Genomic DNA, 22760 nt, shown 5'->3' with positions numbered 1-22760 from the left:
CACACCAGACATGTTTCCAGAGCGAGGAAGACATGCGTACGTGTCCTCTGACCCAGAAATGTGACTCCTTAGAACTTGCTTTCTCCTGCTGCCTTGCTCCCTGAGAGTAAGGGAAGGCTATTCAGCTCGGCATGAGCGAGTCAAGTTCAACAGTTACTGAGGGTGTCTCGTGCAGACACACTTCCAAGTGCTTATGTATATTATCTCCTAGTGAAAAGAGGCTGCGTGCTCAAGATACAGATGGGAGAGGACGAGGGATACTTCACTATAACTGGGTACTATTTTTTGGTCATTAAAAATATATTCTTTAGAGGATATGTACAAACAAAAATGCTTCTAATGGAATAGAGGAGACTATAATTTTTTTTTTTTTTTAATATTTAGAAGGGCGGGGGAGGTTTCGACCTGAGCCGAAACCGAGAGTCAGATGCTTAACTGACCGAGCCACCCAGGTGCCCCTCAAGTTAATGGATTTCTGAGGAAAACACACACAAAATATTGCAATCTCACGGTATTAATCAATTCATCATCATCTGCTTATTGTGCTATCATTAACAGATTTTATTCCTGGTCTTTTCAAAGGGATTACAACCATGGATGGAGTCTGGGTTACAGAGACTGCACTCTCTTATGTACTGATGAAACCACTGCCTTGGCCGATCAGGAAGGCGCCTACAGGAGGAGCAAGGGGGACAGGCACAGAGTAACCAGCATGCCTTAGACTAAATCTGCTCTTACCTAGTCACTGACACGTTCTCTCACCATGTGAGGGTGGAGAACAGCTTTCCTCACAGAAAACCCCACACAACCGTGGTCTGTTTCTGAGTGTGCACCTGTCTTTTCCTCTCCTAGTACAGTCCTAGGATCCCAGACCCAGCCTCTGAATCTCACATTATTCAACAATGCCTCTTGCCCTAGAATCAAAGCCCTCCTTAAAGACACTAGTGAAGAGGAGAAATCAGAGAACAGGAAAGGCAGAGAACTCTTAGCATCCACAGAGACAGATGGGTCGGCACCCAAACTGTCTCTGTGCCATCTGCGGCACATGCTTGGGGATGTGGGCAGAGGAGGAGAGCTGGTGATATTAGCTCAGCTGCCACGTGCCACACTCTGGAATTTCTGGCTCCAACACTAAGTGATGGAGGAGGGTGAGATACATTCATTTGTGCCCTGAGGCCACAGACGCTGGGCTGCACGGCCACGGAGAGGCTGGAGTAGAAAGAGAACCTTCCCTGCAGGAGGGCCAAGGACCAGGACAGTGCCAGAGGGTAGGCGCAAGTGAGGAATCTGCACCAGCCTAACGGCCTCCGGAGAGTGCTCCCCTGTGTTCCCTGGGCAGGCAGAAAGAAGGCTCGCCTGCCCTTGGGGAGCCTGGATCCTTCCCAGCCTCGTTACTTCCGGCCTCACTTCTGGAAGGTGCCAGGAGGGCTGGCTCACTCTCCAGAGCCCTGTTTGAGTTCTAAAAGTTTGACATCAGTGTTCTGCTCCGTTTGCCAAAGCCGTATCTGAAATGATGACACTATTCCTCTATCACCCCCCCCTTATTTAGCAGTTCTAAATACACTTAAAATAAAACTTTAAAAGTATACTATATATTAGGAATTTTGATCTTCCATGGGGCTTGTTCTAGCTGGATTATTTGACCCAGTAAAATGTAGGGAACGGTGCCACCAATCTGCAGCTTATCTGAAGAACAAACCAAGCTTGGACAGGCCAAAGCTGCTAAATCAAACAACGCAGCCGCTTGTCTAAAGCCTTTAACCTGCCATGTAATATATCTGGAATAGCGCGGAGACTGACCTTGTGTATAAAATCCAAAACTATGTTACCATTAAAGACATCTGTTTGTGAGGCTCATGACTCCCCAGTGCTGTGCTACGGTGGCTCTATCTTACTCCACTCCCAGTGTTTCTTTCATCTTGGCAGCCTGGATGGGGCAGAATTGGGAACTGCTGATAAAATGTATCCTAAAGCCTTTCTGCAGGGCTCTGGGAGTTTCATGGAGACCACATTTGGTGCGGTTCTTCTGTGACTACAGAACAATAGGGCATTTGTCGAAGGTGGTGGTTTCCAAGACTAAGGCGTGATCTAGCAAGTCTGCCTGTGGTTTTGTTTTCAAGGCTTCAGACTGAAAGCTAGGCTGGGCAGTACAGATTCGTGCCCTTGTGTTCCACGCAGACAAGCCACCGGTAAAGATCTCAAACCAGTGTGTGTACAGGGAACCCACCTTTACCAGCGCTGGCCCAGGCTTTGCTGAGGACACAGTGTTTGTGGGGACGACAGGTGCTGTGGACCTGGTCGGGGGCTGATCCGTAGTAGGAGTTTTCAAGAATTCAGGAACTGCTGGGGACACTGAAGTAAACTGGTGGAAAAGGCAGAAAGGGAATACGTATGTGAACTCGATGACATAAAATTAGAAAAACCAGAATTAGAAGGGAATGACCTCATTTTTTTTCTTTTTTAAGTCCACTAGAAAAGAAACAAAAGAAAAATATACTATTATGTCTGAGACCCAGATGGTGGAATAACATGCTTTACCTCACAGAGCCAATTAGTTAGTCTTCGCCCCAACAGCAATGAAAAGCTAAAGCTAAATAAGGTTAGATTGACTCCACCCTCTAGTGTTTTCTCAGAAATATGGTCAGAACCGCCCTGTTTTGGCAGAAGAAAAGTCCAAGACTCTTGTAAAAATGATCAGAACAATACATGACACTTGTAAGGTTCTCTTGCTGTATAGATCACAGTAATAATCCCGGTGAATTCAGATGTGATCTCTCCTCTTTGTTACAGGGTCTGATCAATCCTCTCCGGCACACCCCTGATCCAGGGCCTGGCAGCATTTGGTAAGAAGGCTCCCTCACCCTGCAGGCCCACTCCACGTACGGGTCCTTAACTGTGCTTTACAGTGTATGTCCCCATGTCCAAGGCTGACTTGTACTCTCCTTAGCCATCCCCCCACCCTTTCCCGCAACAGGAGGGCACCCGCCAAATGGATTCTGGTAATATCGACTTGTTTCACTGATGACGCACCCTTGCACCTAAAGCAAGAAGCTAAGTTGTTACCAAGGCCAAACCAGCAACCCCTAAACCTCAATTTGGAGTCATGTATTAACAAAGGAAGCTACCTAGGAAGGCCTTGATAGGTTTTATCAACAACCTAACAACCCATTTCCACTAACAATCTACTTGAAGTAGATTTTAAGTATTCACTCACTGGAAAGAGATCTTACTATTATAACATCAGTTCAATGTTGCACAGTGATTACTACATGGACTTAACTATGACCAGCCTTGTTTTAAGGAAAAATACCTTCCTTTATCACTTCCACTCCCCCACGCAACTCTCGAATTCATTACAAGAATCAAAGTCAGTTCTTTTGCTGATGTATTTGGGTTTAAGAATAGCACACTGTATTTTTCCTCCTTAAAATAAATGACCTGAGAACTCAGAGGCTATTTAGCAGCAAGAAATATGAAGCTTGGCACATACTAGTTACTCAATAAATATTTGTGTAATGGGTGAATGGAAATTCCTTGTGGCTTTACTCATGCGGGGTGAGACTCTCAAGGCCAGCTGGGACCGTGAGTACGTGTGTGGGTGTGCAATGAACTGTGCTCGCCCATGTGGGCTCTCTCCCCGAGCTTGCTTTTCCTTCTTGCCACTGACTTCAGCTTTTAAGTAATTATAACGGTGTTGACAATAAAAAGACTTGACTTTTCAAAGCTGGCTACACGGTAGCTGCTCAGCCACGGTTTATCGTTCTGTATTTTCAGTGACCTGTGAGCACCTGCGGTCCTGAAGCAGATGACCCTCCTCTGACAGATGGTCACAAGGTCAACAGCAGCCTAAGGCTACGTCACATGCCTCCATCGTTCACCTCACTTCATCTTATCACGTAGGCACTGTATTCTCTCTGTCATCACCACCAGACAAAGGAGGGTAAGATATTTTGAAAGTGAAAGACCACATTCACCTAACTTTTATTACACACTATTGTTAGAACTGCCCTATTTTGTTACTATAGTTGTTAATCTCTTACTGTGCCTAATTTTAAAATAGAACTTTACAGTGGTCGGTACATACAGGAAAAAACAGTATACACAGTGTTGGGTACTATCCGTGGTTTCAGGCATCCCCTGGGGGTCTGGGGATGCATCCCCTGTGGATAAGGGAAGACTGCTGTACTCAGTTCCATTCAAACAGACGCCAAAGAAAGGAACTTATCCGAGAGACTTGACACCTGTGTTCCAGGCTGAATTTTGCCCCCAAAAGGCCCTGAGCCAGCCGCCTACTCAGTGAACCTCTGACATGAAGTGGAAGGTCAAGGCCAGCTAATCACTGCTTTAAAGGATGTGGTTTTATTTGTTTTCCTTTCACTTTGTACATTTTTTGGAAGTGAGGGTATTTATCTCCGGGTCAATTTTCACACAGGGAAAAACATTCCTTGGCTGTTAAATAATTGGCATATGAAAAAGAATCACATATGTGAATATATATATTTTTATATATGAGAAATAAATAAATAAATATATTTCCTTGCAGATAAATTCTTCTAACCTGGCAAGCTATTTTACCAGTCTAGCCCCCACTGACTGATATGATAGCAATGATGCATTTGAGAGTAGTCAGTGTTAATAATCTGAAAAATAATCCAGAAGCATGAATGTGGTATCAATTATAATATGTATGAAAATGTTTCTCCTGTATTTATAGACCTTGCCTAATTGACTTCAGCCTTGATTACGGACACTGTCATCTTATTAGCTCTTTTGGTATTTCAGTGTGACTTTGCTACTCAGAAAACCACAGACCCCAGTGAAACACAAGAGTAACCCAACTGAGATACAGTGATTATTAATATTACCTAATCTGAAATAAATTCTGGTTAAAAAGGGAGAAATGTCTAAACTCTTCTTCACATTTTGCTAGTCTTTTTTATGTGCTTTAGAAACAACCCCTCAAACAATCTTACATCCTGTCTAGATGTTAGGATCCTAGTGGCTGGAGTTACAAAAAAAAAAAAAATAAATAAATAAATATCAGTACTTTCGAAACTACAGTATTTCAAAAAGGATGAAAAGAATATCCAGGCCATAAAGGATACTACACTTATTTTGTTCCACAGTATAGTGAGCAATATGTTAAAATCTTAAAAGAATGTTTTAAATGTTTAAATTTCCACTGAGACCTAAGTTCACCTTTTGTACTTTCAAAATTTAATCACAAAATGATTCAGAATCTTTTCTCCAAGGAAATAAAAAAGCTGCAAACTTTGTTTTGTTTTATTGGATCTGACCGCTGTTCCCAGGCTACAGGTCTCATGACCTCCAAGTCTTCAACTGTCATCATGACACCATGACAAGAAATGTCAGAAAAACATTGTTGTCTAATGATGAATATTTAGCCTTTAAATAAAACTGAAAAAGAAAGCACTTTGAATCTTAAAGACTGACTTTTCTCTTCTTAGGAACTGCTAAGGAACTAAGAGGCAGCCCACAGAATGGGAGAATATATTTGCAAATGATGCTACAGATAAAAGACTGGTATCCAAGATCTACAAAGAACTTCTCAAACTCAATATGCGAGAAACAAATAAATCATAAAATGGGCAGAAGATATGAACAGACACTTTTTCCAATGATGACATACAAATGGCTAACAGACACATGAAAAAATGTTCAAAATCATTAGCCATCAGGGAAATTCAAATCAAAACCACACTAAGATACCACCTTACGCCAGTTAGAATGGCAAAAATTGACAAGGCAGGAAACAACAAATGTTGGAGAGGATGTGGAGAAAGGGGATCCCTCTTACATTGTTGGTGGGAATGCAAGTTGGTATAGCCACTCTGGAAAACAGTGTGGAGGTCCATTAAAAAGTTAAAAATTGAGCTACCCTATGACCCAGCCATTGCACTACTGGGTGTTTACCCCAAAGATACAGACGTAGTAAAGAGAAGGGCCATATGCACCCCAATGTTCATAGCAGCATTGTCCACAATAGCTAAATCGTGGGAGGAACTGAGATGCCCTTCAACAGATGACTGGATTAAGAAGTTGTGGTCCATATATACAATGGAATATTACTCAGCTATCAGAAAGAACGAGTTCTCAACATTTGCTGCAACATGGACGGCACTGGAGGAGATAATGCTAAGTGAAATAAGTCAAGCAGAGAAAGACAATTATCGTATGATTTCTCTCATCTATGGAACATAAGAACTAGGAAGATCGGTAGGGGAAGAAAGGGATAAAGAAAGGGGGGTAATCAGAAGGGGGAATGAAGCATGAGAGACTATGGACTCTGAGAAACAAACTGAAGGCTTCAGAGGGGAGGGGGGTGGGGGAATGGGATAGACTGGTGGTGGGTAGTAAGGAGGGCACATATTGCATGGTGCACTGGGTGTTATACGCAACTAATGAATCATCGAACTTTACATCAAAAAACCAGGGATGTACTGTATGGTGACTAACATAATATAATAAAAAAACATTAAAAAAAAACTGCTAAGGGAAAGCTCTGCTACAAAAGAAAAAAATAAGAGTAAATGTTTAAGCTGGTTAAAATTTTATCATGTATCAGGTGTCTGGGTTCCTTCCGTAAAGATGATACACTTGTCAAGGACCAATCGCGGTTCTCTCCTAAGTTCCTTTTTTATTAGATTTCTGTATGCGATCTAGAGGGGCAGAAATTAGATATTTAAAAACAAAGCTTTTTTTGTACTGTCGATTTTAAACCTAAAATAAATGTGTTTTTAATTTAGGAGGCAGCAGAGCTCTTAATTAAGATGGGAATATGCAAATAAATTCAAAATGCAATTATGCTTTACATATTGTTTCCATATTCTGACCCCCAGACAAATAAAATGAATACAAGTATGAATGAGTTGAATACAAATCAAAAACACATGCTTTGTATACTTAATAGATGGATCTTTTATGTAAATTCTAGTTTTGTTACAATCTACCGCTTAGCACTGACCACTCTGTTTACGTAATGCACAGTTAAAAGTTGAGGCATTTCATTTTTAGTACAAGTAGTTGAACATTAAATTAATCTTTTAGCACAACATCTGGTGGACATTTAGCTGGTACTTGATGACCTGATTCGTAGTGAGGATTTGCATGTGTCCCTCATTTAAAAAATCTATTATTTAAAAAATTTGAGGTAAAATATATTTAACATAAAAGTTACCATTTAAACCATTTCCGAGCATACAGTTCTACGGCATGAAGCGCCTTCCCATTGTTCTGTAACTGTCACCAAACATCCATCTCCAGAACTTTTTCCGTGAAACAACAACTCCCCATTCTGGCCTCCCACCAGCCCCTGGCAACCACTGTGTCCCCTCTGAATGAGTCTCACTAGTCTGGGTAGCTCATAATAGTGGAATCACACAACATTTTCGCTTTTGTGTCGGGCTTATTTCACTGAGCGTAATGTCCTCAAGGTTCATCCGTGTTGTAGTGTGGGTCAGAATCTCCCTTTTAAAGGCTGAATAATATTCTATCTTATGGGTATACCATGTTTTGTTTAGCCACTCATTGGTCAGTGGACACAAGGGTTGCTTCTACCTTTGGCTGTTGTGCACAATGCTGCTCTGAACACCTGCTCCAGTCCCTGCTTTCAACGCCTGTGCGCATCTACCCAGAAGGGGAATTTCTGGATCACATGGTAATTCTAGTTTTAGCTTTTTGAGAGAAGTTCCATACCATTCTCTATAGTGACTATACCATTTCACAATCCCACCAAGAGGGTAGAAGGATTCCAATTTCTTCACATCCTTACCAACCCTTGTTAATTTTGTTCTTTGGATAGTAGCCATTCTGATGGTGTGAGGGGATATCTCATTGGGGTTTTGATTTGCATTTCTCTAGTGATTCGTGCTGTTAAGCATCTCTCTCTCTCTTTCTTTTCTTTTTCTTTCTTAATTTTTTAAGGGGGGGGCCAGAGGGAGCGAGAGAATCTCAAGCAGGCTCCACACTCAGCGTGAAGCCCAACCCAGGCCTCCCTCACATGACCCTGAGATCATGACCTAAACCAAAATCAAGAGTCAGACGCTTAACTGATTGAGCCACCCAGGCGCCCCTTGTTTATCTTTTTTCTTTTTTAAAGATTTTATTTATTTGAGAGAGAGAGACAGGCGAGAGAGAGGAAGAATGAGCATGGGGGGGGGAGGGACAGAGGCAGAGAAGCAGACTCCCCACTGAGCAGAGAACCTGACACAGGGCTCTATCGCAGGACTCTGGGACCAGACCTGAGCCAAAGGCAGATGCTTAACCGACTGAGCCACCCAGGTGCCCCTATCTTCTTTCAAGAAATGTCTATCCTAGTCCTTTACCCATTTTTAAATCAGGTTACTTATTTTTCTGTTGAGTTGGGGGGGGTTGTGTATATATTCTCAGTATTAACCCCTTATCAGATATTTGATTTGCAGGTATTTTCTCTCATACCATGGGCTGCTTTTCACTCTGTTGATAGTGCCCTTTGACACACACAAATCTTTCATTTTGATAAAGCCTAATTATTTTTTTTCTTTTGTTGCCTTGGTGTCATATCCAAGAAATCATTGCCAAATCCAGCATCATGAAGCTTTCCCCTGTGTCTTCTAAGAGTTTTATAGTTTTAGTTCTTATGTGTACGTCTCAGTCAAAGTGACTATGAGGGGCCAGAATGTGGAAGCAAAGTAAGTATTAGAATTACTATTATTCATTTTTGGTAACTGAGTTATGGTACTCACGTAGACCGTATAGTTGAGGAAATAATGGTATGTATGTATTTCTTAAAGAATACAGATAACAGTTGTCATGATGAGTCGTAAGAGCATGACGCAGGATGCTGTGCTGGAGAGGGGTCATAGGAAGAATCTCAAACTGTTGGCTTCATAAGAACAAAGTCATTCGTTCAAACCTGTGCAGGCCAGAGAGATGCTCTCTTGATGACATCTGCCCTGGGGAACACACGTGAAGTAAGGAGCTCAGTGCCTGGCCCAAAGGAGTGCTCAGCACATGTTGGCCAGTATTTTTTATCCCTCATCTCAGTTAGAGTCAATAAACATTGATTTATTTATAAATAAACAGGAAAGGCCTATTCTGTCGAATGTACACTTTAGGCACTTTCCTACTGGTCATGAGAGAACAGAGTTAGGAATGAGGATGGAACACGACTTCATGGTTAATGCTGAAACCAGCTCAAAATCGAATCATTAACAGTCCTCTTGGTATGTAAGTTATGGGAAGCAAGACTGCAAGGGTAACAGGAGAAATTATAACCAATATCTTGGATGGCCTAATTCAGGCCTTTATTGATAAGCATTTGTAATAAAACAGTCTAATTTTAATTATGTAACATACATGTACATGGCTTACTGTTAGACCTTGCTCATCCTCTTTGTTCGCTTAAACCTAAGGTTTCTGTATTATTTGGAAAAGGTCATCTACCTGAAGGTTACTTGATGCGACGGGGAAAAAAGTACACCAAGTCCCCTAAACTCGTCTGCAGGAACGTACGCTGCGTAACTGACCCACGAGGCTCCCCATCAGCACTACTTCCAGTTCGCACAGGAGTTGTCCCCACAGCACAGACTGTGAAAATGAACACGGATCCTGTCGGGTCACACTTACAGGTAAGCGTGTGGGCGCTTAATGCAAATGATTAATTAAATGGCTTAAGAAATATGGAGAGAAAAAAAGTCTTGGGATGAAAAGCGCCAGTGAGACAACTCCTGGTACCCACGTGTGGCTAGCTGTTCGTAATTTTCTGCAGCTTTCCACTGTTCAAGAATTGCTTAGGCATAAAATAAATTGAGCTCCAATATGTGATGTGTGTTCCATTAATGTTCTGGCAAATTCCTTTCCAGCTGTACTTTGATCAGAATTGAAAAGAAAAGAGAAGAGCCCAAGGAAAGGCAGTGTTAGTCTCCTACAGACCACACAGAAAGACATATTTCAAAGAAGGATTGTTTTGGGGGTGGGGGGCTAAAATGTATGTTTTGAAGGAAGGACATGGTAGTGTATTATACTGTCCACAGTGTGAAATCATTAGCATTTTACTGGGATTGAAAGAGAAGAGCCTGGAAAATCTGTTCTTTACCTAGATATTACGTGTTAATCTTTTTTTTTTTTGGTAGGGAATATATCTTTTATTTGAATATTTTCCTATAGGACTCAATCCTCTGATATTTATCTGTGTGTTCTGAAAAAGAATTCAGGAGATAATATGTCATAACACATTTTGGAATAAAGCAAACCAGAAAGGTATCTTGAGCCTAATTTTCTTTTAAGTAATTGTCTGTAAATATAACTTTTATTTATTTATATTTACTTTTTAAAAGATTTTATTTGTCAGAGAGAGAGAGAGAGAGAACGTGCACAAGCAGGGGGAGCGGCAGAGGCAGAGGGAGAAGCAGGCTCCCTGTTGAGCAAGGAGCCCCAATGAGGGACTGAGTCCCAGGACCCTGAGATCATGATCTGAGATACCACGGCAGATGCTTCACCAACTGAGCCATTCAGGCATCCCTGTAAATATAACTTTTAAAGAACTGAAAAGTAATTCCCTGCACTGGCCCTGAACTTTATATTGGGCCAAATATAAAAAAAAAATTAATAGGGAAATTAGAAGAATGTGTTTAAGCCATGGCATTAAATGTACAGGACAAAATGATGACCAATTAGCATATGAAAAACCTTGGTTCAGGCCAACAAGAAGCAAAGGGGCATCTGTGACAGAGTTACTCCAAGTGTGATCTGTGGACCTCTGTTAGCTGCCTGCAGTGGAAATTTGATCCTACCCCACTACTCTTTTTTTTTTTTTTTTTAAGTGATCTCTGCACCCACCTTGGGGCTCAAACTCACAACCCCGAGATCAAGAGTCGCATGCTCTATGACTGAGCCGGCTGGGTGCCCCGCTACCTGATTGTATTTTGCAAGAGGATTAGCCCACCATGCATTGGAAATTAAACACACTACCTAAAAAACAAACACATACTAGTCTTTCACTACAGGCAATTTGAGGACCACTGGTCCACCGTAACTTAAATTCACCATTAAACTCTTACAGTGAATTTCATTTTAAAGACTGAAAATTAAGAATCTCAAAGAATACCCCAAATAAAAGATGTTTATGTTGTTCTTTTGTTATCTTCTCTTTATACGGGCTACTTCAGTAATGGTGAGGAGACGGACTTTTGGGGGAGAATCCAATGATAATTCAAAAGCAGGAAAAAAGAAATTGCAGAGATAATCTCCTAGGGTTTTTCATTCATTAAAGCAATGAGCACTTGCTGTGTGCTGGACCCTGCACGTTCGGGATGAGGTCACTAAGATAAAATGAGGGGACACCCTGGCCCTTTGGAAACTTCATGTCTGATGAGAAGCAGTATTTTCAGCTATTTTCCCCCTGAACTACAAATGTGAAAGTAATTATATCTAGAGAAATAAACACATTTTCTATATACGAAGTGAGATACCTGGACAAATTCATTCAACAAACACGAGGTAACAGTGAAAATAATTGAACAAAATGTACCAAAACAAACTCTAATTATCACTTCTAGATGACACAAAAATCCCCAAGACTCTGCAGGCATCACAAAGTTTGCCTGTGCAGTTGATTATAAGACCAAAACCCAAAACCTACAACTTACCTATAATCCTCCTCAGGAGCTTCTTTCTTCTACATCAATACAGCAGTTAATGGGGAGATGTGTCTTTAATTGCATGAATAAAAGTGTAATAATGATAATCTTTCTCAGATTCCTTACTTAAAAATACTAACACACTTAGTACAAGGGAATTTTATCAAGGACACACAATTTAAGAAGGTCTCAAGGTATATAGTACAGAAATTATGTACCAGGTAAAGTGGAGGCAGGCCAGCCCTAGCCAGGTTCTAGGCTCTTTTCCTTGGCTGTGTAAGTGGGCAGCGTGCCACTCTCTGAAGTGGGTGTTTTGCCGGAGGCCTAGCTGACAGATAAAAAGCAGACTGTCAGCGGTCTGCACGTAGCAGGCAGAACCTATGCTCCAGCAACATGACTGTTATCAAAACTAGTGTTTCAGTTCCGGAATGACCCCGAGCTTAGCGTGTGTTGCACTGGCAATAAACAGACCATATTTATTCTTCAAGAAACACTGCTATTCCTTTTTTCCTTCAAGGACTTCGGGAATGTCAGCCCACTGGGTGGGACTCCCTCTGGTTAAAGAAAGCTTCTCACTTATAAACTTAGCTGGAGACCACGTTTCAAGAGCAAAGTAAAAACCTACTACAAGCGAAGCAGGGAAAGGGAAAATGCCAATCCCCTACAACACAGGTGGTGCCATCACGATACCATGACCAGGTAGGTGGCTGACGTGACAAAAATCCTGTTACTGAAAGCTAAGGCCACCCTAATAGCTGTTTGGTATCCTGACCTACTCAGAGAACCAATGACTGAAATGGCTAAGTAGAACTGTTTTTTGATGGTATTTACTCGCATACTTGACATTCTTGTTAGCCCTATTTTTAAAGCTCGAACCCAGGGTGCAGCAAGTATGTGAGAATACAGTAAGGGCTGGTCTCCCGTGCTCTCCTTTCTGCCGCCTTCGACCTCAGACCACGGCCAGGTCGCTGACCCCACCTTCTTCCAGACCAGGTTGCAGCCAAGCCGAGCGGCCACTCTTGCCCTCAGACTCTGACGGGAGAGTATGAACTGAGCCACCCACACAACCGCCGAATCCCAGCTGGAGAGGCTCTCCCCTTAAGTGGAAGAGCACAAACATGGGCTGCTTCTGCAAGCCTGGCACCGGTCAGTGCTTGTGACGCTCAAGTGTGGTGCACTTGCTCCACACCAAGGGCCTGTGCTGCATGCTGGACACACACACACACACACACACACACACACACACACACTCTCCCTCTCTCTCTCTCTCTATGAAGTAGCTCTTGTTGTCCAGAGTCGAAGTCCCTCTCCTCATGGACTCACATTTTATTTAGTTGGAAGCACAGATACAATAAGCAAATAAACTAATGTATTTCAGATCCTGGTGGTAAGGGCAGTGACGAACCTAGTGCTGAGAGAGAGAGAGACCTAGTCCCTACCCAACAGATATTCATGAATGAGAAGAAATGCTGCGAGAAAATATGCAAACATTTTGAATCCCCAAATTTCTGTACCTCTTTGAACCCAGGCCTTGTCTGCTGTAAGGGTTAAGCCAGATAATTGCTGAAGTCCTTCCCAACTCAGAAATTCTATGATGTTTGGCTTTAACAAGAACATTTTCTACTGAACTTAACCAATTCCATTAAGTAGTTCAATAGCTCTGACTTTAAGATAACTAAATAGTATTAAAATTTCAGTAAGGCAAAAACATTATAAGGAAATGAAAAAGTAACTAGCATAAGAGTTCTTATATAACCAAAAGAAAGAGGAACACCTAGTGAAAAATAAGAAATGAGAATTTCGAATGCAATTATCAAAAAATATTTGTTAGATTCCTTTGCATGCCCTAGATTTTCAGTTCCCAGCCCCATCTGACACATAATAGGTGCTCAATAAATATTTGTTGAACAAAGGGATTCAATCTAACCAAAATCAAGAAGTCAGTTAAAACTTTCAAATTTCCAAACAGTGTGCAAGGTTTAAAGTAAAGATATTACCTGCTTGTGGGAAAGACATAGTGACTGTGGAAACCCATATTATCTTCCCAGAAGGCAGTTCAAGTGCCTACCTTTTACCTAACAAAAGGTCCAAATCCTTTTCAAAACCTGGTAATTATCCAAAGAAATAATCAGACAAAGTGCCCGGCAATGTATGTATAGAAACAATGTGTGCAGCAAATATGTGAGAATAAAACAGGGGCCCTTACTGTGTTTGTAAGAGTGAAAAATAGAGACAGGTCCAGACAATCCACAATACGGAATTGGTTGAAAGATGAACTTAGCTACCTGCTATTAAAAATGAGATTAATGTATATTTATTGACAAGGAACACTATTAGGATTATGATTAAGATATAAAAGTGATTTAGATATAAGAGTTCCTGCATGACCCATCAGTTCCACTCCTAGGTAAATGCCCAAGAGAACTGAAAACACACGTCCACATAAGAACTTGTCCACACACATTCGAAGCACCACTATTCGTAACAGCCACCTGTCTAGGGGGTGTAGCTCAGGAGTAGAACATGTGACTACGTACTAGCCACATGCCCGAACCAAATGTCCATCGAGTGATGAACAGATACATAAAATATGGTCTATCAATGGACTATTATTCAGCCCTAACAAAGAATGAGGTACTAATACAGGCTATAACATGGATGAGCCTTAGAAACATACTAAATAAAGAAGCCAGTCACTAAAGATCACATATTGTATGATTCCATTTAAAGAAAATGTTCAGAACAGGCAACTCCAGATACAGAAAGTAGATTGGTGGTGACCTAGGGCTGGTGGTGGGGATACTGGGGATTGACAGCTTATGGGTATGGGCTGCTTTTTTGGGATGATGAAAATGTTCTGGAATCAGATAGTGGTGATAGTTGCACCACTCTGTGGATATACTAATAACCACTGAATTAGACATTTTAAAAAGGGTGAATTTTCCCAGTGCCAGTTTTTACAGAAATAGAAAAATCCATCCTAATATTCATATGGACTCTCAAGGCACCCCCAAGTAGCCAAAAACAGTCTTGAAAAAGAACATGGTTGGAGGTCTCACACTTCCTGATTTCAACATTTACTACAAGGTGACAGTAATCAAAATAGTGTGGTCCTGGCATAAAGACAAACATATAAGTCAATGCAAAAGAATGCAGAGTCCTTAAATTATTACATATATGGTCAAATGATCTTCAACAGAAGTGCCTAGGGGAAAAGGACAGTCTTTTCAATAAATGATATGGGGAAAATTGGATATCCACATGCAAAAGAACGAAGATGGATCCTTACCTTACACCATATACAAAAAATAAAATGGATTAAAGATCTAAATGTAAGACTCAAGACTATAAAAATCCTAGAAGAAGACAGAGAAAAAGCTTCATGATACTGGATTTGGCCATAATTTCTTAGTAGGATACTTAAGCATAGGTAATAAGCCCCAAAACAGACAAATGGCACTATATCAAACTTAAAAACTTCTGTGCCTCAAAGGACACTATCAGTAGAGGAAAAAGGCAACAAAGAATGGGAGAAAATGTTTGCTCATCATGTATCTGAAAAGGGGTTAATATCCAGAATATACAAAAAACTCCTACAATGTAACAGCAGAGAAACAAATAATCTCAATAAAGATGGGCAAAAGACTCAAACAGACATATCGCCAAAGAGGATATACAAATGGCCAACAAACGCATGAAAAGATGCTTAACAGCACTAATCATTAGAGAAAGGCAAATCAAAACCACAAGGAGGTATCACCTCATACCACTAGAATGGCTACTATCAAAAGAACATAAATTAGTAAGCGTTGGTGAGGATGTGGTGAAATTGAAACCCTTGCATGCTGTTGGTGGGAGTGTGAAATGGTACAGTTACAGTGGAAAATAGTCTGGAGGTTCCTTAATAAATTAAAAATGGAATTACCATATGGTCCATCAATGCCACTTCCGGGTATATGCCCCAAAGAATTGAAAGCAGGGTCTCGCAGAGCTATTTCCAAACCCATGTAACCTAGCACCATTATTCACAATAGCCAAGACATGGAAGCGACCCAATGTCCACCAACGAAAGGATAAACAAAATGTGGTATATCCAAATAATGGAATATTATTCAGCCTTAAAAATGAAGGAGATCCTGTCACAACCTGCAACATGAACAAACCTTGAAGACTTTATGTTAAGTGACATAAGCCAGTCACAGAAAGGCAAATATTGCATGATTCCATTTATATGAGATATCTAAAGTAGTCAAATTCATATGTATGTATGTATATATGTATTGATTTAAATTCCAGTACAGTTAACATGCAATGTTCTATTAGTTTCAGGGGTACAATACAGTGACTCAGCAATTCTATACTTGACTCAGTGCACAGCATGGTAAGTGTACTCTTTAATCCCCATCACCTAGTTCACCCATACCCCCACCCTACAGTAGTCAAATTCTTAGAAACAGAAGTGGAATTCATTGTGATTGCCTGGGTCCGGAGGAAGGGGTTGGGGGCTTCTGTTTAATGGGTACAGTTTCAGTTTTGCAAGACAAAAAAGTTCTGGAGATCTGTTACACAACATTGTGAGTGTACTTAATACTACTGAGCTGCACATTTTAAAATGGTTAAGATGGCAGAAAAAAAGGGGGGGAGGGTACATTTTATAGTATGTGAATTATATTCTCAACAAATGTTATGAGAAAATTTTTAAAAAGCAAATTACACGACCATTTGTAAAAGAAAAATGTGGATATACAACAGAAATAAAATGTAAGAATCTACTGAAAACTGTTAACAGTGTTTGTATCACAGGTGAAAAAAATCTTTATTTTCCCACACTTTCAGACTTTTCTTCTGGAAGAAGAAGAACCGTAATTACCTCGATATATAAAAAAAACAAGGCACTGTCTCTGTTTAGGGGGAGAAACAAGAAAGATGATACCTGGGCTGGAGTGTTTGTAGTCACAGGAGATGGAGAGTCACTAACTTTTGGCTCACTTGGGGACGCGGCTGACCCCTGTGACTCCTGGCTGGCTGGCTGGTCTGGAGACAAAGCATCACTGCTGTCTTCGTCAAATGAGAAATCGCCCTGAGTCTGAGGATAGTCCTCCTTCCCAACACCTAGAGAAAGAAACAATTTTCACCTTATCTCGGCCTTGGAATACCAAGCTTAAAATGATAAAGAAGGAGAAACATTGTTTATTACAAGAACACAAGAAGCTCGTTAAAAAAAAAAAATTGAACATAATGTACTTCCCAGAGGAAGACTACACCACTACCTAGGATGAATACTTGGGGAAAAAGTCTGACCTGAGTCAGATCAAGCCTTTGGATCCAGTCCCAGTTTCAGAAGTCAGAAGACAAGAGACGTTTTTAGTGACACTGGGAGTGCTAATGCATTCAGTACAATCCAGTATGGGGACAGGCTAGAGAGCACAACGAGGCCTGCTCACCAACAGATACACAGCAAGAAAGGAGAGGAGGAAGAAGACCCGTGCAGGAGAATAAGACTTAAGAGAGACATCAGCCAATGACAAGGTGTGGACCTTGTGTGGACCCTGATTTGGGTACAACTGTTAAAAAACATTAAGAGGTATGGGAGAAAATGGGGCCATGACTTGGTATCTGTTGATGAGTCCTACTTCTTGGAGCGGCCCAGTTATACTGACCCTTTACCTTTTGGGGCTCCACTTCTTTGGGACTGAATGGAATCATCACTGAATGTACTACTTTGGATCACAAATTGCCTAAGACTTAAACTCATACTAATGCAAAATATGAAGTCCCCAGAGTAATGGAAACTATAATAGTTTTTATAGTAGGATGTTAACTTTTCAAAATTGCTTGCTGTGTAAGTGGTATTACTTCAGAATTCTTTTTTCTGCTAAAACTTATGCCAGGAAAAGGTGTGTGTGTGTGTGGGGGGGGTTGGAAACATTAGTAGCTAAGTATGAGAAGCTCAGCATAGAATGGACAGATATTACCATTCTTAATAAATCTGTACACTCGTGCTGTTTACTTTGCTGAACTAACACTGAACAAGCAAGCGATTTATCTTTCCTAGAAGTAAACAGAATAATGGAAAATCTGTAAAAATTTTAAACAACACAAGAGAAATTAAACAGTCTAATGCAGTAAAGTTATCTTGAAAATGTCATAATGAAATCGGAACCTAAAGACATCAACCTCAGACGTGACAAGAGGAATCTCTGTGTTAACTGGTGAGAGATGCTAGTCTTAGCACACATAAAGAAACAGCAATAATATTGGGAATTGGTGCAAGCATTAATCAATTTCTACTTCACCCAGAAAACAACACTCATGATTGGTGCTGGTTTTTTAGATTAAATTTGTTTTCAACTTCCAAGTTCCTCGTTCTCCCGGAAAATAGTAAATTTTTAGCGTCTTGCCTATAATTGCTTCCTTAACACTGGAGTCGACAGGAAGGATGTTTTTCTCTACCAGCTCCATAGGACCAGGTCTTTGAGCAATCTTTTCATTCAGGTCATCAGCTAGTCGAGCTCTTTTCAACTTCATCTGAGTGGCCTGCAGGGACGGCTCTGCAAATGTCTCTAAAAGAAGAAACACAGTTTTAACCACTACTTGAATTACTCTATTCCATAATGTTATTTCAGGCCAACTGAATTTAATTTAATTTCAACTGGCTTAAACATATTTTTATTTATGTGTTCTCAATGTATTTATGGAAAGAGAAAATGACTGTTTAAGAATGCTCTAGTATACATTTATGTATTTTTAGTCCTGGATACTTTATATTGTCTATACAATGCCCTCAGACTCAAATTAACATGAACTGAAGCCAAAAACTGGGGTACTGCTATTGTTCATTTATGGTAGGAGGGTTACACTGACATTTATTAGGTATTGGAGATAGGGAGGATGAACAAGAGAGACGTGGGTCATGGCTCAAGAAGTATACAGTTTTAGGTTTTGTTGCACTGGAAAGTCAGTTCCTAGAAATGGGGGCACTGGATCTTAGTTAGGTTATAAGCTTCTCTGCAGGAGTCAATGGGAAGAGCTACAGATCATATTCTTAGATTGCTCCCTGTGTGTCTCAGAGCCAGCATCATAATTAAGAATGTGGGTTTATTTCGGAATATATAACCTTGGGACATTCAATTACAGGGTAACTAATGGTCATAAAGAAGCCTCAACTCATCTACTTACAAATGGATGAAGTTGTACAACAAATGTGAAACCAATGTAAATATCGTTAACTCATTCATTCGGGTAATTCTGTCAATGGCTTGCATTTCTGGTACCTCTCATTTAACATTTTATTACACTGTTTCTCAATAATGTTTATAACTGATTAAAAAAAATGGTGAGGCGTATTTGGGTGTAACCCAAAATTCCGAGTTGACCGTTGCTTGCCTCTTAATTATATAGAAGAAGGTCTTCTAATGAAATTCCCCATAAGTAATCTCAGGATCACTGATGTGTTTTTTGGGGAGGTAAAATATCCCGACTGAAGCCCAAAGCTCACCGAAAGCCCGCAGCCCATAAACCATTCTCCAGCACATCTCAACACTTTTCTTTCAACCAGCTGAGGTATATGCTTACCGAAAGTCAACCCTGATTGTCCACAGAACAGTTCCTATCAGTTCCCATCTGATGTCTATACATAATTGAACTAAATGCTATAGGAAAATGATAAACTTCAAAAATAAAATTATTTCTTGGAACCTAAGTTAAATGCTCTGCAGTGACTTGATAAAGGTGAGTTATTAAAAAACAAACCGCTGTCAAATTAGGGCAATTAACAATTGCCTATTGGAAATATTTAGGAAAATATTTAGGAAAAATGGTAAAATCTAGGATTTTTCAGCTCAGATTGCTTATCAACTGTCTTTATGTTGTTTTTCCACCTCAAATGGAAATTACAGATGATGTATGACAGCTGTGGCTTATGCAAGAAAGATGATGACTGTACAGATCACTCTCAGGTCGATGTCTAAATCTTGTTAAGAGCTAGGTAGGAAAGTCTTCTGCCTTTCTCCTCTCTCCCATCAACACATCTAAGGGATATCGGGAATATGTCTGGAATGAATATATCCCAAAAGCAAATAATGAGACACTGGCATTTTGTTAAGTTTCTGTTTTTGGTCTTATCATCTCATCTCCATGGTGCTGGGGCTGGATTTTAGCCGAAGTTCAGAAAAATAATTTAGACTTTTGCCTGCCAAACAACAAATTCGATCAAAATTGGGATAATTAAAATAAATTGGGGGGTGGTTTGAAGTTATTTTTTAAATTACAAATGATATATTCTTCTTACTTTAAAAATCCCAGCTTGAGAACAGATGTCCTAAAAAACATCACTTATGGTTCATTCGTATACACAGTTAGGTTTTTAAATGTTGGGTTATCTTTTTTTTTTTAAAAAGCAAATATGATTCCTTTTGATAGTTCAATGTATTTGCCTTGGTTTTAATGATATTAATAAAGCCTGTTACAGTTAGAAGGCAAGTTGAAACAGACAGCACTGTTCCTTCAAAAATGTCCTTTATAGGTCAAGATCTTTACAGGCGCAGAAGGAACCATTTTGTCCAGTTACTTACCAGCACATTTGCCTCTTGAAGATTCATTTATCCCTGACAGCAGGGAGCTGTTCCTACCCTACCACTGCAGTTCTGGAAATGCTTTTAGTCCAATGGACTTCTGCGAACACAACCGAAAGTCGTGAAAGGCACAGACCTCTCACCTCCCATCCCAGATATGAAGATAGTCCCAATATCTTAGATTCTTTGGAGTAGAAGAGACCCTACTTCGGGCTATTGATACCAACCTGATCCTTGGAATTTCTTTACAACATCCTTACTGTGGTGTCAGCCTGTGCCTAGTCCCAACACAGCAGCCTGTTTCTTGCCTACTGAGCACTTTTCACTATCTGTAATTCATTTGTTTTGCCTGTTTATTATCTGTCTGTGTTACTAGAATGTAAGCTTCATGGAGGCTGGCATCCATCTGGCTCACTTGTTGGGTCTCTGGTGTCCAGCTCACTGGCTAATGAACGACCACCTCAAATGAGGGCAACCATACTGCTTCCAGAAGATTTCTGGACATGTCTGACCTTTAGGATATTATTTCTTATGCTGAGCAACAATCTAATACTTTGTAATACCAACCTAATTCTAAAATGAACTCTATCATTAGGCCTGAAGAATATAATATTCCCTCTACTTGAGAACAACCTCTCAATCTTTGAGAAATTTTCAGATTTTTTTTCTGTGTCATCTCAGTATTAAACACACTCAAGACTATCACAGGGTCAAGCTCCTGGTCTTTCTCAATAAATCAGTCAGAGAAGCAAAACAACAAAAGAAAATATAACTTGGGAACTTATGGTGGGGAAATCAGCTTTCAAGAATGTTCTGTCTTAGAGAGAAAAACATCCCAGCATGAGCCACATGTTTCACCAGAGATGGAACAGAACTGTCCCTACCATCACTTCACAAGTGATGAGGCTAGACCATCGAGAAAACCTGGGGGGCTGAGTGGAGGGTATTTATGTTAATGGTCAGATCAAGTGGCATTGTTTTGGGTAAGTAACAACAAACCGAAGACTTTTAAGTGTGGGCACTGCACCAGGTAGACATAACAGGGCCCAGGCAGCTGAAAATCTAGGGTTAGACTCGTGGCCACCGTACCCTTCATGACTTAATGGGCATGTGTTCCTCAATGATGAAGAAATCCTCTGGACCAAAAAATGTTTTCCAGAACACACGGTAGAGACATCTATGGCACCAGCTGGTGGGGGAAGAGTCAGTCCATCAGCTGGTTATTTGGAGAAGCAAACCTTCCCCGTGTATCTAATGTAACATTTTAGCTTTGGGTCTTCACGTTGCTATCCGATTTGAAGGATGTCAGCCTGTGGCGTAAAAAGTTATTAAAGTGGGAATAAACAGCAGTGGTGGAATTCTCACTTATTTTCTTGAGAAAACACAGCAAAGTAAGGAGAAATAAAAATTTTACCTTCCAAAATGTGCATCCTGACAAGTTCAGAACGATCTGGTCGGCTCCGAATCTTATGCTTCAAAAAGTTTTCAGTCTTTAAAAAGAAAGAGAGAGAGAGGGAGAAATTCTTACATAAATTGTTTATGACTTACTGTGGTTTTACATTTTTCTCTCAAGGTACTCCATTTAAATAAATTGTATACTCTTTGGTTATGATTTTGCGAAGTAAAGAGTAGAAATTAGTACTCTGAAAAGCCATTATCCAATACATAATTTAAATTGCTGCCTTCAGAACTGTACAGGGATTTGAAGTGCATGCTGGCATAGAGTAAGCACTCTACAGGCTTTTATTTTAAAACCTGGAAAACGCAAAAGCTCATAATTTGAACAGACATAGGATTTTGATCATTTAAATATCTAAACATCTACACTTCAGGTCACATAAAAATCCACCTAAATTACAAGTTTCTTTAAAATCCTAATGTATGTTTGTTGGTGAATTCATATCCTTGATCATATTTTCTTATTTAGAACAGTTCTCAACTTGAACAATAAGGCTTTCAAATGGGTTTTATATAAGATTCTAAGGGAGCATTATTGTATTCTGGGAAAATTCCTATAGAATTTTGGGAACATGCTTATTTTCATACTGCAAGATAGAAGTTTTCCCTAAAGAAAAAAGAATGAATGTACATAATGGTTCTTTTAAAGTAGAGTAATAAACATGAAACTGATGTGCAGATAGGATGGAGACTTCTCAAAGAGTAAAGCAGACTTGAATTTAGCAACATTCTTTCAGTCAGCAAATTCTCCTGCCCTTGGTCAAATGTACAGCTACCACGGACCCAGTAAAGAAACTACCTAAAGATGGGGAAGTCAGGACATCACTGCAGGGGTTACAAATGGCAGAACTATTCCATTATTATTCTAAAAACTGTTGGTATGCCCTGAAACCAACAAAGCGAAGTGTGATTTGTCCTTTATGTACAAAACTAGTGACAAATTTTAAAAGAACAAAGTTTCAAAGTCATGCATTTTCTACAAACTTCCTAGATAAAACTACCCCAGAATATATGACTGTACATGCCATGTGTCCTGAAAATACACTGCATTTTCTTTATTGACAATATTTAGGAGTAAGATTGCTACTTG

General features: G+C 40.2%; 1 protein-coding gene and 1 long non-coding RNA gene across 18 annotated transcripts in view; one reads left to right on the top strand and one right to left on the bottom strand.

Annotated features, from left to right (window-relative positions):
- Positions 1-22760, bottom strand: part of MRTFB (myocardin related transcription factor B) — a 270940-nt gene that overhangs the window by 35121 nt on the left and 213059 nt on the right. For all 17 annotated transcript variants that reach the window (XM_057315559.1, XM_057315562.1, XM_057315558.1 and 14 more), the window contains 4 exons: positions 21627-21702; positions 18041-18202; positions 16573-16751; positions 2228-2362 (listed from right to left, as the gene is read on the bottom strand). In XM_057315559.1, the coding sequence (XP_057171542.1) occupies positions 2228-2362; positions 16573-16751; positions 18041-18202; positions 21627-21702 (552 nt within the window). The remainder of the gene's footprint in view (positions 1-2227; positions 2363-16572; positions 16752-18040; positions 18203-21626; positions 21703-22760) is intronic.
- LOC130544329 (uncharacterized) lies at positions 367-16426 on the top strand. Its single transcript, XR_008960532.1, has 3 exons — positions 367-2843; positions 3775-3940; positions 5469-16426. It is a non-coding gene; the product is annotated as an uncharacterized LOC130544329 (long non-coding RNA).

This window comes from Ursus arctos, unplaced genomic scaffold (assembly GCF_023065955.2).
Source record: "Ursus arctos isolate Adak ecotype North America unplaced genomic scaffold, UrsArc2.0 scaffold_2, whole genome shotgun sequence".
Lineage (NCBI taxonomy): Eukaryota > Metazoa > Chordata > Mammalia > Carnivora > Ursidae > Ursus > Ursus arctos.
Note: the sequence above shows the minus strand (reverse complement) of the source record. Positions and strands in the feature narration are given on the sequence as shown.